Source organism: Natator depressus, chromosome 2, assembly GCF_965152275.1.
Source record: "Natator depressus isolate rNatDep1 chromosome 2, rNatDep2.hap1, whole genome shotgun sequence".
Classification (NCBI taxonomy): Eukaryota; Metazoa; Chordata; order Testudines; family Cheloniidae; genus Natator; species Natator depressus.
The window spans coordinates 47,357,565-47,374,213 of record NC_134235.1 but is presented as its reverse complement, the minus strand read 5'-3'; the positions used below and the strand labels follow the sequence as shown (position 1 = coordinate 47,374,213).

Sequence of the window (16,649 nt, the reverse complement as noted above, 5' to 3'; positions counted from 1 at the left end):
ATTCTCCTTCTTCAAGGGAACTTTCCATTGGGAGGAAAGGTGGTGGAAGTGCTTCTATACCAGCTGTACCCCATCTTTCCTTCTCTGGTCATAATAGGTGATAGGAAGCATGTTGGGGCATTCTGTGGACAGGGTGAAGAGGGAGAAGGAGCATGGTGGAGCAAAGCTCTACTACACCTGATCTTTCACTGTTGTGACAATCCTAAGGGACTGTATGCAGTAGTGTCAGAGAAAGCTTCTCCTGTGGAGATCTAACTTGTGTCAGAGATTAGTGGCTAAAGATTATGTACGTGCGACTGCATCACTGCAACTCACCTCTTGACTGCAGTTGAGCTTCGTGCAGGCAGAGTGGATAATTTTCACCATTATGATTTAGACTTTGACATGTAGCCCAATCTGGGATGGTCTATGAACTACATTTAGTTAATATGTTGCCTTCAGCACGACACATGCTCAGTATTTTCATAGTAGAAGCCTTCATAGCTCCAATAAGAATGGGGGAAGATAAGTGGTCTTTCAGTTAGGTCCTACTTAACCTATATTGGTGGGGATGTGAGTGACCGGGTGCCGAGTCAGGAGCTGACTCAGCACATCCTGTTATATTAGGATAAAAGTGCAGCCTTTAAAAACTATAACTACTCTGCCTTGATTGGTATTTAAAAGATTATTACCACACTCAATCGAAATAGCAAAAATATTCTGAGGGACATGCCCTATGCGTGTAATGTCCTATGCGTACTCCATTTCAACTGCACGTTTGATCAGATACTTTTTGTAGCATTACCCGTTTGGTCCACACGTGCACCCTAGCTATCCTTGTACCCTGAACCAAAGGTATATAGAGCAGTGTTGAACAAACCACCTTCGTTTCCTTCTCAACCACCTTGCGTTTGAGACTGAGCATCTGTAAGGAAGTTGGAGCATAGGTAGCCTGGCCTAGCAGTCATAACTGGGCTGGGGGTCTACACATCAGAATGGTAGTCAGTGAGCAGGGGTCAGAATAATCACTGGAGCCAGGTTCAATGAGTGCGAGTCAGGGTCAAAGTCAGACTGTGCTTGGAGACTAGATCAGAGGTAGTACCATACCAGGATAGAATCAGGAGGCAGGAGCAGAATCTGGCAGGGATCAGAGGCCAGAGATCAGGAGATGAGGTGAGGTCTGGAGTTGTAGCAGGTCCAAAGTCTGTCCTGTTGTCCAGACAACTTCCTGGGGCACCCTCCAAGGTTAAATACAGTGCTTGACCAATCAGAGGGCCACAAGGTGCTTTCAGTCTGGGTTTCTTGGGCAGTACTTCCTGGGGCGCCTCCTAATCACAGTGCTCCCTGACTCTGGCTCTGAATGTCCTGCTGGTGGCACTGTGGGAACATCAGCTGTCCCAGGCTCTGCAGACCCAGGCTCTAGTCCCCGGATCCTTAAAATATCTTGCACTGGCTACTTCATACTTAGTTTTGTTTTTTTTTCCTTAGGGAATAGCTTCAAGGTTTTACTTTGTTGTTTAGGTATTAGTCCCCTTTTTAGTTTTTACTAGTTAGAGTAATGTTTTTGAGGGGACTTTTTTGAGCGACTCATTATTTCCCTCCCCACAATCCCCCAGGGACCTTTCCTTCTTTGAAAGATTTTATTCTCAAGTTATTCCTAGATCCTCTGGATCTAAACATTGCCTCACTTGCAGGGATTCTGTCCCAGTTAGCAATGGTCATTCTCACTGTATCCACTACTTAGGGGATACCCATGTGCCATCAAAGTGTAAAATTTGTTCAGGGTTTAAGAGTAGGTCCAGAAAAAACAGGGAGATTAATCTTAGGCTCCTCATTAGTGCTCTGGTCAATCTGCATCACACCCAGGCCCTGATAAGGCCCACCCCTGTACAGCAGTCTTCCAAGGAGCACAGTGCCCCATTGACCTCTGCAGCCAGCCCGCCCACCCCCAGATAGTCATGTGAGAGAATCATGGAGGGTGGCACCAAGACTTGCAGAAAGAGAAACTCCAGATCCTTTTAAGAAGTCAGTGCCAAGAAACCTAGGTCACCACAGTGACGTGCTGTTTTGGAGAGCTCCTGTCCCAGAAAGAGACTCCAAGCTCTGCCAATACCGAGAACCCCTCAGCTAAGGCTTCAGGAATTTGAGTCCTGTGGTACTAGGATCACTCAGTCCTGAAACCGGCCTTGGTACCACCCTGTCACAATCTTGGTGCTAAGAATCGTAAGGATTCTGCACAAGCTTTTGAATGTATACCATACAAGGCAAATGGACTGCCAAGAGTCCATTCTCCATATCAGCCTCCTGGAACTCAGGGCAGTCAGAGTTGTCTGCAGCCATTTCCTTGCTATGGTCAAGAGTCAGTCTGTTAAAATCATGACAGACAGACAGACAGTCAATGTGTACTATATGTATCATCAAGGAGAAGCAAGAGCCACCCTTTGGGAAGAAGCAATATAACTATGGAACTGGTTCATATCTCAACAGATTTTCATTTTGCCTCATGCTTAACAAGTCTGTAGAACACCATAGCCAATAGTTCAAGCAGATACTTCTGCCAGGACCACAAGTAGAAAATCAACAACCTGATTCTCAAGCGTACATTCCGCACATTAGGTTTTCCAGAAATAGATCTGTTTGCTACCACCATCAACAGAAAGAGTTGAAAGTTCTGCTCAAGAGGGAGTCTAGGGCATCATTCTCTGGGAGATTCTTTCCTCATGTCTAAGGCTGCGATTTTTTCAGTGAGGTCATGAAGTCGCCTGACTTTCTGGGACTTTCCTTTGCCTGCAGGCACTGCCCCCACAGCTCTCATTAGCCACAGTTCCAGGCCAATGAGAGCTGCGGAGCCTGCGCTCAGGGCAGAGGCAGTGTGCAGAGCTGCCTGGCCGTGCCTCTGCCTAGGAGCTGAGGGAGGGGGATGTCGCCGCTTCTGGGGAGGCGTGGAGCCAGGTAGGGAGCCTGCTAGCCCTGCCCCCACTTCCCTCCCGAGCACCTGCGACACCCCCAAGCCGCCCCTTTCCCCTCAAGATTTAGTCAGGGGCATATAGTACAAGTCGTGGCTAGGCGCCTTCATGGCGCCCAATATAGGGTCCCGCTGACGCCCCACCCCCTCAGTTCCTTCTTACCGCCCATGACGGCAAGCTGGAACTTTGCTCGCTCTTACAGCAAGCGCCTTAACAGTGTCTTTTGTTCATAGTTCAATAGTTGTTCTCTATAGTTATGCTTTTTCCATATAGTTAGTAGTGGTTTGTTAAATAGTTCGTTTCCCTTCAGGGGTATGCCCGGGTCTCCGGGATTTAAACTCTGTGAGTCCTGTGGAAAGTTTATGCCCAAGAGTGATCCTCACTCGTCTTGCTTGCGGTGCCTTGGTGAGACTCACCAAAAGGACAGGTGCCACATTTGCAAGGGTTTCCGCCCAAGAACCCATAAGGACAGAGGGCAGAGACTCAAAGTCCTGCTCATGGAGGCGGCATTGAGACCGCAGTCTGACCCGGGACCTAACGACCCAGCACCAAGCACATCCTCTTCGGTGTGTAGGACTCCGTGGCCAATGGCATGCGAAATGGGCCCGGCTAAAGACTCTAAAGCCCACCAGCATTGCCACTGCTCGGGACATAGGGCGTCGGCCTCAGTTCAGCACTGCTCTCCATCTACAGTGCCGGTAAAGAAGAAGAGGCCGGTGAGGGACCAATCACCTCCCTTGAAAGCTAAGGGGCCGGCGGCGTGTGCGAGTGGCTCGGGGCAGACCGCCTCCACCTCGCTTCCACCCAGGGTTTCGTCGATTCCTGCCCCGGCTGGGGTCCAGTCAAGTCCGAACCCTCCTCGGTCCCCGGACCATCTGGTGGACATACTACCACGGTCGACGCCGGAGGCGTTTGAGGCGGCAATGGACCTGATGCACCTCCCAGTGCCGCCTTCCCCCCAAAGGAGGGACAAATCCCCAGTGACCGCACTCCCCCTGTTCCACTCCAAGGATAAGCCAACCATGATGGCCCGTCAGTCTCCATCTCCAGCACCGCCTGCACAGACGCAGGAAGCACACTGCTCCCTGGAGTCAAGTCGTCATTCGTTGGTGACCCAGGGGACTGCTCCTCCGTGGTCATCTTATTCGGAGACCTCAGAGTCGGAGGTGGACTCAGCTCGATCTAGCAGATCGCGGAGCAGAAGGTCTAGGTTCTGGCGCAGTCACCAACCATACCTGGCACCGTGGCAGCAACAGTAGCAACCACCTGCTCAATGGCCTTTCTGGACACCCTGGGCGTACCATCAGAGCCAGGGTCAAGTCCACGGCCCATGCTCCAGAACGGTGTTGGTGTCTTCGGCATCGTTCGTGCCACAATCGCCACCAATGACAGCGCCACCCTTGGGGGGAGTGGCTCCGCCAACTCACAAGGTTTCGGCACCGATACCTCAGCCAGCTCCGGCACAGGCTCTCCAGGTGACAGCACTGGTGGAAGCCTCAGCTCCGTCCCTACTGACCCCGATGGTCTCGGTTCCGCCAGATTTGTCTGCCCCAGCACCAGCTGCAGTGCAGAGTTCTTCATCGGTACTGGCTCCACAGTCCGAGTACTGCATGCCAAGGGACCCCGGGGGGCTGAGGTCAGTGAACTGGGCCCACCTCCTGTTCTCTCTTCCTCATCCTCACCTGATGAAGCGGTCGCGGGGACTTCGACGGCCCCAGCTTTGGAGGACAACCGGGTTCTTCAATAGCTTTTGAGTCGGGCTGCCCAAAGCCTGAGGATTCAGGCAGAGGAGGTGGAAGAGGATTTAGACCCTGTCATAGACATCCTGGCTCCCTCTGGCCCATCTAGGGTTACATTGCCACTTATCAAGTCGATAACAGAAACATCTAAGAACTTGTGGCAAACCCCTGCTTCTCTGGCACATACGGCCAAGAAATTAGAGCGTCGCTACTTTGTTCCCTCTAGAGGGTATGAACATCTTTACACCCACCCTCCTCCGGACTCTTTGTGGTCAACACGGCCAATCAGAGGGAACGTCAAGGGTTTCAATGATCCACCCCTAAAAACAGGGATGCCAAGAAACTGGACCTGTTTGGTCGAAAGGTCTACTCGACAGGAGGCCTGCAACTTCGTATAGCCAACCAGCAGGCCATAGTAAGCCACTACGGGCATAACACCTGCTCGTCTATGGCTAAGTTTACAGAACTTCTGCCCCAGGAAGCTCGGGGGGAGTTCTCTGTGCTCGTGGAGGAGGGGAAACTGGTCTCCCAAGCGTCTTCGCAAGCTGCCTTGGACGCGGCGGATGCGGCCTCCTGCACTTAGGCAACAGGGGTGGTTATGAGGAGAGGCTCCTGGCTACAGGTATCTGGTCTTCCCCACGAGGTCCAGCAGACCATTCAAGACCTTCCCTTCGAGGGTGTAGTTCTCTTCTCCGAGAAGATGGATAAGAGACTTCACAGCTTGAAGGACTCAAGGGCTACCCTTCGTTCGCTGGGGCTTCACATGCCTGCTACCCAGCGCAGATATTTTAGGCCTCAACCTGCCCCTCGTCCTTACCAACCCCAAAACCGCTAGGATGCTCCATGTAGGCAGAACAGGAGCACTCAGAGGAGGCAACAACCTCCCTCTGGACAAAGCTCTGGCCAGCCCAGGGCCCCACCGGGCTCCAGACCACCCTTTTGAGGGTACAGTCAAGGACGGGTTGCCAGTACGACCTTTGGATCCTTCCCATCTTACTTTCTCGTCCTGTCTATCCCCTTTCTACCATGCCTGGTCTCAAATTACTTCAGACCGATGGGTGCTCCACACAGTAGAGAGGGGATATTCCATCCAGTTCTGTACCCTCCCGCCCCCCCAGCCCCTTTGCCCGTCCCTCTTCAGGGACCCCTCTCACGAGCAACTTCTAATTCAAGAGGTGCAGTCCCTCATCTCGGTAGGGGCAGCGGAGGAGGTTCCTAAGGAGCTAAGGGGCAAGGGTTTCTACTCCTGGTATTGCCTAATACTGAAGGCCAAGAGGGGACCTCAGACCCATACTGGACCTGCGACAGCTGAACAAATATGTAAAGAAACTCAAGTTTCGCATGGTCTCACTAACCTCCATTATCGCCTCATTGGATCCAGGAGACTGGTACGCCGCCCTCGACTTGAAGGATGCATATTTTCATATCGCAATAGTCACACATCACAGACGCTACCTCAGATTTGTGGTGAACAGAGGCCACTACCAGTTTGCCGTCCTCCTGTTCGGACTGTCGACTGCCCCCTGAGTATTCACGAAATGCATGGCAGTCGTCGCAGCGTTTCTGTGCAAGCACCAGATACAGGTTTTTCCATACCTTGACGACTGGCTGATCAAAGGTCGCTTGAGAGCCCAGGTGGAGGCTCAGGTCAAGTTTATAAGGAGGACCATCCTCGACTTAGGTCTCCTCCTGAACGAGGAAAAATCTACTCTGTCACCGGTGTAGAGGATAGAGTTCATAGGCGCGGTCCTGGACTCTACCCAAGCCAGGGCGTACCTCCCGGAGGCCAGGTTTCACTCACTTCAGGACATCATACAGAGCCTCAGACAGTTCCCCATGATGTTGGCAAGAAACTGTCTAAAGCTGCTGGGACACGTGGCTTCCTGCACATATGTGGTGCAGCATGCCAGGCTCAGGCTGCGCCCACTGCAGTCTTGGCTAGTGTCGGTGTACTGACCAGCCCGAGATGCGTTGGACAGGATTGTAACCCTGCCCCGCCTGGTGCTGGCCTCCCTCCTATGGTGGCTCGACCCTCGAATGGTTTGCGCAGGGGTGCCTTTTGCCAGCCCTCAGCCCTCGCTCACCTTGGTGTCAGATGCCTCGGATCTGGGTTGGGGCGCTCACCTGGGGGACCTCAAGACCCAAGGTCTCTGGTGGACCTTGCTCTTCACATCAATGTCAAAGAGCTGAGGGCAGTGCGTCTGGCATGCTACGCTTTCAAAACGCACATAATTGGCAGATGTGTTTCAATCCTCATGGACAACACCTCAGCGATGTTTTATAGCAACAAACGGGGGGGTGCACACTCCTCTCCCCTGTGCCAAGAAGTTCTTGTGCTGTGGGACTTCTGCATAGACCACTCGATCCATCTGCAGGCTTCATGCCTCCCAGGGGTGCGAAACATGCTGACGGACAGCCTCAGCCAGACCTTCAATGGCCACGAGTGGTCCCTTCGGCCAGATGCGGTGAGCTCAATCTTCCGGTTCTGTGGCTCTCCCCAGATAGACCTGTTTGCCACTCCGGGCAACAGGAAATGTCAGACATTTTGTTCCCTCGGAAGCCACAGCTCAGGGTCCATCGGGGACGTGTTCCTTCTCTCTTGGGAGGGCTACCTGCTTATATGCTTTCCCACCCATCCCGCTAGTCCACAGGGTGCTCCTCAAGATCCGCATTGACTGGGCCCAAGTTATACTAATAGCGCCGGCATGGCCGCGTCAGCACTGGTTCACCTCGCTCCTGGAAATGTCCATAGCAGGCCCACTCACCTTACCGCTGGTCCCCGACCTTACCATGCAGGACCAGGGCCGACTCCGGCACCCGAATCTGGAATCGCTCCACCTTACGGCCTGGATGTTCCATGGCTAAGTGCTGCAGAGCTGTCTTGTTCGGACCAGGTCAGACAAGTCCTCCTGGGTGTCGTAGAAAGCCCTCCACCAGGGCTACTTACCTGGCCAAGTGGAAAAGGTTTTCTATCTGGGCAGAGCAACGTAGTCAGTCGCCGCTCCTCGCCTCCATACCATTTATACTGGACTATCTCCTTCACCTAAAATATCAAGACTTGTCCCGGTCATCAATAAGGGTCCACTTAGCCGCTATCTCCGCCTTCCATCTGGGCTCCGATGGTCTCTCGGTCTTTGGAAACCCTATAGTCAGTCGTTTTCTCAAGGGTTTGGACAGGCTCTTCCCACACATGCGTCAGCCTGTCCCTGCCTGGGACCTCAATTTAGTCCTCTTCAGGCTTACAGGCCCACCATTTGAACCTCTGGCCACCTGCTCCCTGTTATATCTTTCGTTCAAGGTTGCTTTCCTCGTGGCAATTACCTCAGCTCAACGGGTTTCGGAGCTCAGGGCCCTCACATCTGAGCCCCCTTACACGGTTTTTCATAAGGATAAGGTCCAGCTCAGGCCTCATCTGGCTTTTCTCCCAAAGGTCGTCTCCCATTTTCACATGACCCAGGACATCTTCCTCCCAGTGTTTTATCCCAAGCCACACTCCTCCGATAGGGAGCGCAGGCTGCACTCACTGGACGTGCGTAGTTCTACATGGACGGACTTCCAGAACGACTTAGTTCTCTCTAACTCTTTTTGTAGCCATGGTGGACAGAATGAAGGGCCTCCCAGTATCCTCTCAACGCATATCGTCATGGATCACGTCCTGCATTAGGGAGTGCTACACCCTGGCAAAGGAGCCCACTCCGCAGATCACTGCCCACTCTACCAGGGCCCAGGCCTCCTCTGCGGCGTTCCTGGCTCAAGTCACTATTCAGGAAATTTGCAGGGCAGCTACGTGGTCCTCGATACATACATTTACATCGCACTATGCAATTACGCAACAGTCCAGGGACGATGCAGCTTTTGGGCGAGCCATGCTCCCTTCTGTGGATAACTCCAACCCCACCTCCTGAGCTCTAGCTTGTGAATCACCTTCTTGGAATGGACATGAACAATCACTCAAAGAAAAAACGGTTACTCACTTTCTCGTAACTGTTCTTCGAGATGTGTTGTTCATGTCCATTCCAATACCCACCCTCCTACCCCTCTGTCGGAATAGTCGACAAGAAGGAACTGAGGGGGTGGGGAGTCGGCGGGGCCCGATATTGGGGCCCCGCCCAGAGGGCGCCCAGGCCCACCCTATGGACGCTGCTAGGGGAAAAATCTTCCGGCTGGTGTGCACGAGGCGCACACACACCTGCTTGGAATGGACGTGAACAACACATCTCGAAGAACAACAGTTACGAGAAAGTGAGTAATCATTTTTTTACTGTCCATGACCTGTCCATGACTTCTACTAAAAATACCCGTGACTAAAATGTAGCCTTACTCATGTCCTCTACTCCTATCTTCTGACACAGCTGAGCTTCAGAGTCCTAAACAAAATCAGCAGAATAGAGCCATGGTCATTCTAATTGCACTGACTTGGGCCAATGCAAATTTGGTTCCCCTGCCTGATTTTTCCTGCCATCTTGTCCAGCACTGCACCTGCCAACTATTCCTGATCCGTTAACTCAAAATTCAGGATACATTCTTCGTCTGAGCTTCACACTGCAGCTCAAGTCTTGTTTTCTAGATGTGTCTCTGCGGTAGAGGTCTCCTGTGTGAGAGGTTTTGTTGAATAGCAGAAAAGCATCGACTACAAAAACCTACCCATAGAAATGGAAGAGATTCCACCATTGGTATATCCAGTGACACTGTCCTGTCAATTTTTCCCTTCTGGATGTTTTAGATTATCCGTTGGGTTTAAAGAATTCAGGTCTCTCCGAGTTCCATAGATGTTAATTTAGCAGCTATCACAGATTTCCATTTCCCTGCTGAAGGGTTTAAGTATTTGCTGACCCCACCACTTCCAGATTCATCAAAGGGTTAGCTAACTTTTTCCATGTCAGAGAACCCACTCCTGTGTGGGACTTTAATTTGGTCTTCAACTTTCTGATGAAGCCTCCCTTTGAGCCACTAACAAAGTGTTCCCTTCTACTTGTCTATGAAGACTGCATTTTAGTGGCTGTCACCTCTGCTGGGTGAATTGGTGAGCTAGGTACTGCAATGGCCAAGTCCCCCTTCCAGTTTTATATAAAGAGAAGATCTCTCTGGTTGTTTCACCCAGGCTTTTACCCAAGGTGAACTCGGACTTTCATATAACTTGGGCCAGTTTTTCACTCTTAACTTCATCTGACTAGGGAGGAAGTTGCCCTTCACATCTTAGACTTTAAGAGGGCATTGGCTTTTTGTTTGGAAAGGGCTATACCCTTTAGGGACCCTCAGGCTGTTCGTTCTCTTTCACAGACAGAATTAAAGGGGCCTCTCTTTCTACCCGAAGACTCTCCAAATGGGTTTCCAGTTGGATCCATTCCTGATATAAGGCTGCAAATATTCAACCTGCTAGGATGATAGCCCATTCTTTCAGAACTCAGTCTGTTTCCATCACCCTGCTGAAGAATTTTCCTATTATGGAAATATTCAAAGCTGCCATGTGGGCTTCGGTCCTCACCTTCTCAAAACACTATGCCTTAGAGTACACACCTCTAGCGCAGACACTGCCTTGGTGGGATTGCAAACAGTTCTGCAAACAGTTTTAGATCAGACTTTGAAGTAGGAGAGGTTACCTGTCTTGTACAGTAACTGGAGTTCTTCAAGATGTTTGTCCCTGTAGTGTTCCACTACCCACCTTTCTTCCCTTCCATTTTGGAGTCTTGACTTGGTGATAGAGAAGGAACTGCTGAAGGTGGTTTGCCCAACACTGTGCTATATGCAGGGCATCAGGATAGCTAGGATATATATGCGGATCAAACAGGCACTGCTACCGAAAGCCCCCAATCAAAGGCACACAGGGCGTATATGCACCTGAAGTGGAGCACCCACAGGGACAAACATCTCTGAGAATCCAGTTACTGTACATGATAAATAACCTGTCCTTTGAGATTTTTTTAAAATGTGAAATAAATTGATCTAATGTATTAGCCTGTATACTCACAAGTGTTGCCAGCCTTCAGTGCATAGTGTGATGTGATACCTTTGTGCATGCAGCCCAAAATCAGTGCTTTTATGTTTGCCACCATATCACTGTGCAAGATCATATATAATTTACTGTAAGTTATTCTCTTCAGGTTTGTTATGGAATCACAGCTTTCCAAGTATCTTGTTCCTACACGTTTTGTATTATTTTTCTCTAGCCGTATTAGCATAGTATTATTCAGTTTTGTTTTAAAGTAATTCTGAATTTCTGTTGCCTAGTTTGTAAAAGACACAGACAATGAGGTTCGTATGCGACTGCTGCAATTTGTCACTGGTACTTGTCGGTTACCACTGGGAGGTTTTGCCGAGCTCATGGGTAAGTGTAATGCCCCTGAAGTATACTACTGCAATCTATAGGTATTATGTTTATTCTGAACAAGTGGCAATCTTTTGCTCATTTTTTAATCCTACGTTTCATCTAGCATAAGCATACATTAATAAATACACTACATTATTACTGGTTTAAAAACAACATTTAATTTAATCTCATATGTTTTCTTGATTCAGGAAGTAACGGTCCTCAGAAATTCTGCATTGAAAAAGTTGGCAAGGAAACCTGGTTACCGAGAAGTCATACTTGGTAAGTTTTAATATTGAAACAGTGAGTAAATGTAAACTAACTTTGTATCTGTTGTTGATCTTCATTAATGTAGTTTAAGACCATCTGTCTTGCACCTAAGGTATACAATAACAGTTGATTCAGTTGTAAGCTGGTTTGGGTTACTTGTCTCAACCTACAATTTCTCTCCCTGACCTGTTGCTTGATTTAGAATGGCTGGGCTAGTGACTTTCCCATTACTGAAAAGGTCTCTATTTTCCCTTCTTTTTAATTTCAGTTTTGTATTCTATCTGTATTTATATTGTTTTTTATTTTGGATAGTGTCAGATACTCTAGAGTTGTAAGATAAAATCCCTTATTTTACATGCACCCAGGCTATTTTTGCTTCAAAGAGCAAGTCATTGTTTCTGCTACACAGCTAAGTTAGTATTGGAGTCAGTTGTCATGTGATATTTCATTACAGTGTAACTTTCTGAAAATGTGTGCAAAATGCCACCAAGAACCTTATAAAGTGATTGGAACCCCCACAAACATTCAGAACTTCAAATAGCATCCTAGAATCTGAATTGCCTATCCAAATGGCTCTCTTCAGTCCTCACTGCCCTACCCCGTGCGGACCCAGGCTCCCTGTACCTGTTATATTTCTGCGGGAGAGAGTCCTACTGGCTGCCCACAATCACTGTTTCTTCTTCTGGCATCTTGGTGGGAGCATATCCAGTTTTTTCTGTCACTTGTTGCGAGGCTCCCCCATCCTATTATTTTTCCCTGTGTGGTATTATTTCCTTGAATGGATCTGTGCTGAAGTTGAAGATGTTTCCTCCCTGCTTGTGGTAGCCAACAGGGTCCCTGAAGTATAGCAGAAGAAGCAGTCTTAGCATTGCCAGCAACAGTCTCTAATGATCAGAGGTGAGAATTTCAGGAGAAGTGTTTCCAGGTGCAACTACATGAAATAGAGGAGGGAAATAGGAGTTTTTCCCACTTATGCCAGAATTATTAATAGAGATATCAGATGAAGAAGACATCAGCTTTTCATAATAGATGTTTTAAATGGATTTATTAGACTCCCTCTATCGTCTTCCCTTTTTCTTCTCCAAAGGTTCAGGAAGGCTGGAAGAGTAAGGCCCTGTCTACACTATGAGGACAATAGGGGTATTATCACCGTGCTGTAGCTATGCCATCATAACTCCATAGCGTAGACGCAGCCTACAGCGAAAGAAGGGTTTTATCTGTTACTGTAGGAACACCACCTCCCTGAGCAATGGTAGCCAGGCCAACAGAAGCATTCTCCTGTTGATTTAGCTGCATCTACACCAGGGGCTAGGTCGGCATAGCTATGGCACTCGGGATTTTCAGTGTAGACTAGGCCTTAGACTCATCCATTTTACTTTTCAGACTTGATTATCTTAAAATCATTCTTTTATCCATTTTTTAGTGAACCTTCTCTATCCAAAAAATGTGAGAATCCTTCAGCTTCCAGATACTTTTATTTCTATAATATAGCTATGTGTATAGTTTAGCTTTCAAAGAACCCCCCGTGACTAAATAAATCACCCCTTTTCAGGAAGAATGGATCACATGAGTATATACTGTGCTCTAAATATACTCATTAACTCATTTGGTTTCATTAACCAAACTGGGGTTGTATGCACTTGAACCACATACCCTTTATAAAGGTGAAGATAATTTTTGGGGAAATATAATCATTGCATCTGTAGGGGGGTTTCATCAAGTATCCAAAAGCACTTAAAAACGAATAATCCCTAGTAAAGCAGAGTGTGTAAGTGACTTGCCCAATATTACACAGTCAGTGAGAGCCAAACTCCTGATTCCCATTCCTGTGTTCTGACCCATAGATCAGAGTATGTAAAACTTCTGTCTGTAACAGTTTAGTTTTGCAATATTCTTAAAAGCAAAAATGTAATTACACAAAATATTCTAAATGGGATTTAGACAAATTTATAAAAATGTTATTTTTCCTCCTCTTCCCCCACCACCTCTTCTGTTCTCTTTTGTTCAGTTTTAATCGTTTGGATCTGCCTCCATATAAAAGCTATGAACAGCTAAAAGAGAAGCTGCTCTTCGCAATTGAAGAAACGGAGGGATTTGGTCAAGAGTAGAAGTGGCTTCTTGTCAAGAGGATATATTGCATTATTAAAATGCCCAGCCAACTAAAATTGCACACTTAGTTGTATATAAGCTGTTTGTTCTGTACAGTCATGTTTCTGGAACTCTAAAGTATAAATGTTCTCCGTTCTTCCACAGAGATATGCAAAACAGTTCAGCCGTGTCTAGTTTATTTATTGCCCCTTCAAAAGACTGACTAGGAAAAAACAAACAAACCATAAATTTTGAAAGCAGACAAATGACTTTATTTAAAAATATATTAAATATATATACACACACTCACTCTCTCTCTCTAGTGGGCTCTAGTTTTATAGAGCTATAAGTGTATGAAACATAGCAGTCATTCAAAAGGACCTTGCAATTTGCTTTATCTTGGCTTTATTATAGAGAAAAATGTACAGGTTGCTCTGTCTTCTCACTTTATGCAACATCTCCAAGATTGTTTTATTGCATGGCTGTTCTAAAAGGTGTTAAAAGCTTAGGCCAAATGTATCCTAAGTATGTAGAAAAATGCTGCTGGCTTTTTGAGATGACAGAATGCCAAATTCTGTCTGTTCAGGTTTTTGTTTTGTTTTTTAAATACTTACAATAGCTGATATCCTCATTACTACATTGATGTAGCCAAGGTCATGAATAACGCCTTGATTACTTGCACAAGAGTCATGTACAGTAAGATGAATGTGATTAATGTTAAAAGCAGTTGGTGCCACTATTCTGACTTATTGTAGGAACTGAACAGAATATTTTAATTCATGAGCAGCATTGAAATTTGTTTACATAATATCTTGGATTATTACCAAGAGAATGTTGGGTAATCTTTAAAGAATAAAAGAGAAACTCTAACACATTCTCTCTTGGTCTGGTGTCTTACAGTTTTGTTTTGTTTTAATCTGTGTATTTTAAAATTTCATAAGGTAAACTAATGTAATTTGAGATTTAAGAATACATGAAAGGTAATGTGAATTTTTGCTGCTTTTATGTTCATGTTCAGTTTTAGTTATGGATCTAGAGAACCCAAATGGAATGACAGTTACATAAGCTTTGCACATTAAACTAATAATTTTCTATTAGTATTAAATATTTTCATCCCCTTTAAGTTCATGTAAAAATTCATGTGTACATGAATTAAATAAGTATACCTAGATCTTGTCATTCTTTTTCATAGGCAACGTTTTGGATTTTTTTGTTCTAAATGCACAATAATATAAAATGATTTTTATTTTTTTCCAGTGTTGAGGGCATTTTCTGAACTGCGAAGATGTAACAAATTATAAAATCTTATTGATGTGAATTATATTAAATGCTACTTTTAGCAAACTGTGCTTCCTTATTATAGAGTAAGAACATTTTAAAAATTACCATTTGTATCATGCTTTCAATATTCACTGTAAATTCCATTAAATTTAACTTATACAAAATTTTGTACACACATAAAAGCGATTTCTTAAAATGTGATTTAAACATTTCTGTAACATATCTATCGTATTGCACTGGTAAAAGCATAAATGCGGAAAAATATTGCTATATCTGTTCATGTATGTTATCAATATAGCAATTGAATTCTACCAAAATTTTATTTTTCTATATATTGGATTGTGTTATGCTTTGTTATTCAAAATGCACAATTTACTGGGGAGCTGTTAACTTGTAAATGGCTTTGATAAAAGCTGTGATCTGATTGGCTCAATGTACTTCTATCATATATTATATTAACTACTCCTACGTGCATCAGGACTTTTCATCACTTAAGTTACTCTGCCACTCTACACAAAGTAACATGAGCTATTTTCATGAATTTATGTGGTACATTAATAAATTAAAGGTTTGAGTTCACCTAAATTATAAGTGATTTATGCCAATTAAATTGGAGGGAGCTAAAAATTATTTCAGAGGCTGGAGAACTAAGTATGTGAGATTTGCCTAAATGACATCTAAGAGAGTTAAGTATAGTAAAATTGAACCTTATTCATTTGCACTAATGAATGACTGTGCCTCCCACTGCAAATTCTGAATCTAGTGAATCTGTAAGTGAAGACATTAAAAAGCAAGGACATCGCATCACAAAATGTACCTTGTTCGTTATTTTGACAACTGTAGTTGTCTCCCAATCCCACAACAGTCTTCACCAAAGAAAAGGATAAGTAATGAAGAGACAAGAGAACAAGCCTCAGCCAAGATTACACATATTAAGGGTGATAAGACATCAAGGCCACCCTTCTCTCATCCTAAAATGCTCCAAGATAAATGATCATTACAGTAAACAAAGTAAAAAAGGAGTAAATAAAACAAATATTGACCATCTCCAAGAACAATGGCAATTAAAAAATTCTTTATAATAGGAAAACATTTATCCTAGGCAGTACAGTAGCAGGAACTCAGGTAGCACTGATGCAGTACAATCTGCTGGCAGCTTGTAAAGAATAACTATATCACAAGCACCTTTCATTTTGCTTATAGTTCTTAACTGTACTGCATTATGCAGTACACACCACATTGTATTGGGTAGGTGGAGGGAGATGAAATTCTCCTCCCTTTTTTTTGTTGGGAAAGAGGAAGAGAGTGGAAGAGAGAGAGCTTGTGAGGGAAGAAGATGAACTGCCAGGAGGTTTCAAGCAGGGGAGAAATGAAACAGAATGGAGCCAATACCACTTTCTCAGGAGCTGGTCCTTAGCTGCTGGTCTCCTTCTGATCCCTTTTTTCCCTTCCTGTGAAAATGTTATCAATTTTGTTCCCACCTTTCCTTATCTACCGTCAATCTCCTGTTGGCACCTGGGTAGCTCTCTTCCTCTCACAGGCCTCTCTACTCCTTGGGAGGGCCCAACCAGCAGTAACTGGGAGGAATTGTGTGTGTATATAGTCAGGGAGAGGGAGTGCATGAATAGTATTAGAATCCTGCTTTGATTGAATTGGGATCATCATCCCTGAAACCTCCAGCATCCTGATCAAGGACTCTCCCACACCTGGGCCCCAAATGACCAACATGGGGAATGCTTGCTCATGTCTATTCCATATTAGGTGTGTGCGCTCACCACATGCACTGGTGCCGGACGTTTTTCCCTCAGTGGTATCCATAGGGAACCGGCTCTGGCGCCTTCTGGAGTGGTATGCACATTCTGTGGTATAAGGGGCGCCGCCGACTCCCCCCCGCCCTCAGTTCCTTCTTGCCATCAGTGATGGTGCTGGAACGTCTGCTGCTTTGGCTAGTTTTTTTCACTTTGTTCAATGTTTTGAACTTTTCTTGTAAAATAGTTGTACATAGTTAAGTTTCCCTTA

At 46.1% G+C, this 16,649-nt stretch overlaps 1 protein-coding gene across 4 annotated transcripts in view; it reads left to right on the top strand.

Moving 5' to 3' along the window:
* WWP1 (WW domain containing E3 ubiquitin protein ligase 1) overlaps positions 1-15,506 on the top strand; it is a 168,564-nt gene extending 153,058 nt beyond the window's left edge. For 2 of the 4 annotated variants that reach the window (XM_074944150.1, XM_074944148.1), the window contains exons 22-24: positions 10,913-11,009; positions 11,201-11,273; positions 13,270-15,502. In XM_074944150.1, the coding sequence (XP_074800251.1) occupies positions 10,913-11,009; positions 11,201-11,273; positions 13,270-13,369 (270 nt within the window). In that variant the 3' untranslated portion in view covers positions 13,370-15,502. Of the gene's footprint in view, positions 1-10,912; positions 11,010-11,200; positions 11,274-13,269 lie in introns of all 4 variants that reach the window. The other 2 variants (XM_074944151.1, XM_074944149.1) reach the window with 2 other exon arrangements.
* Positions 15,507-16,649: the final 1,143 nt, after the last annotated feature.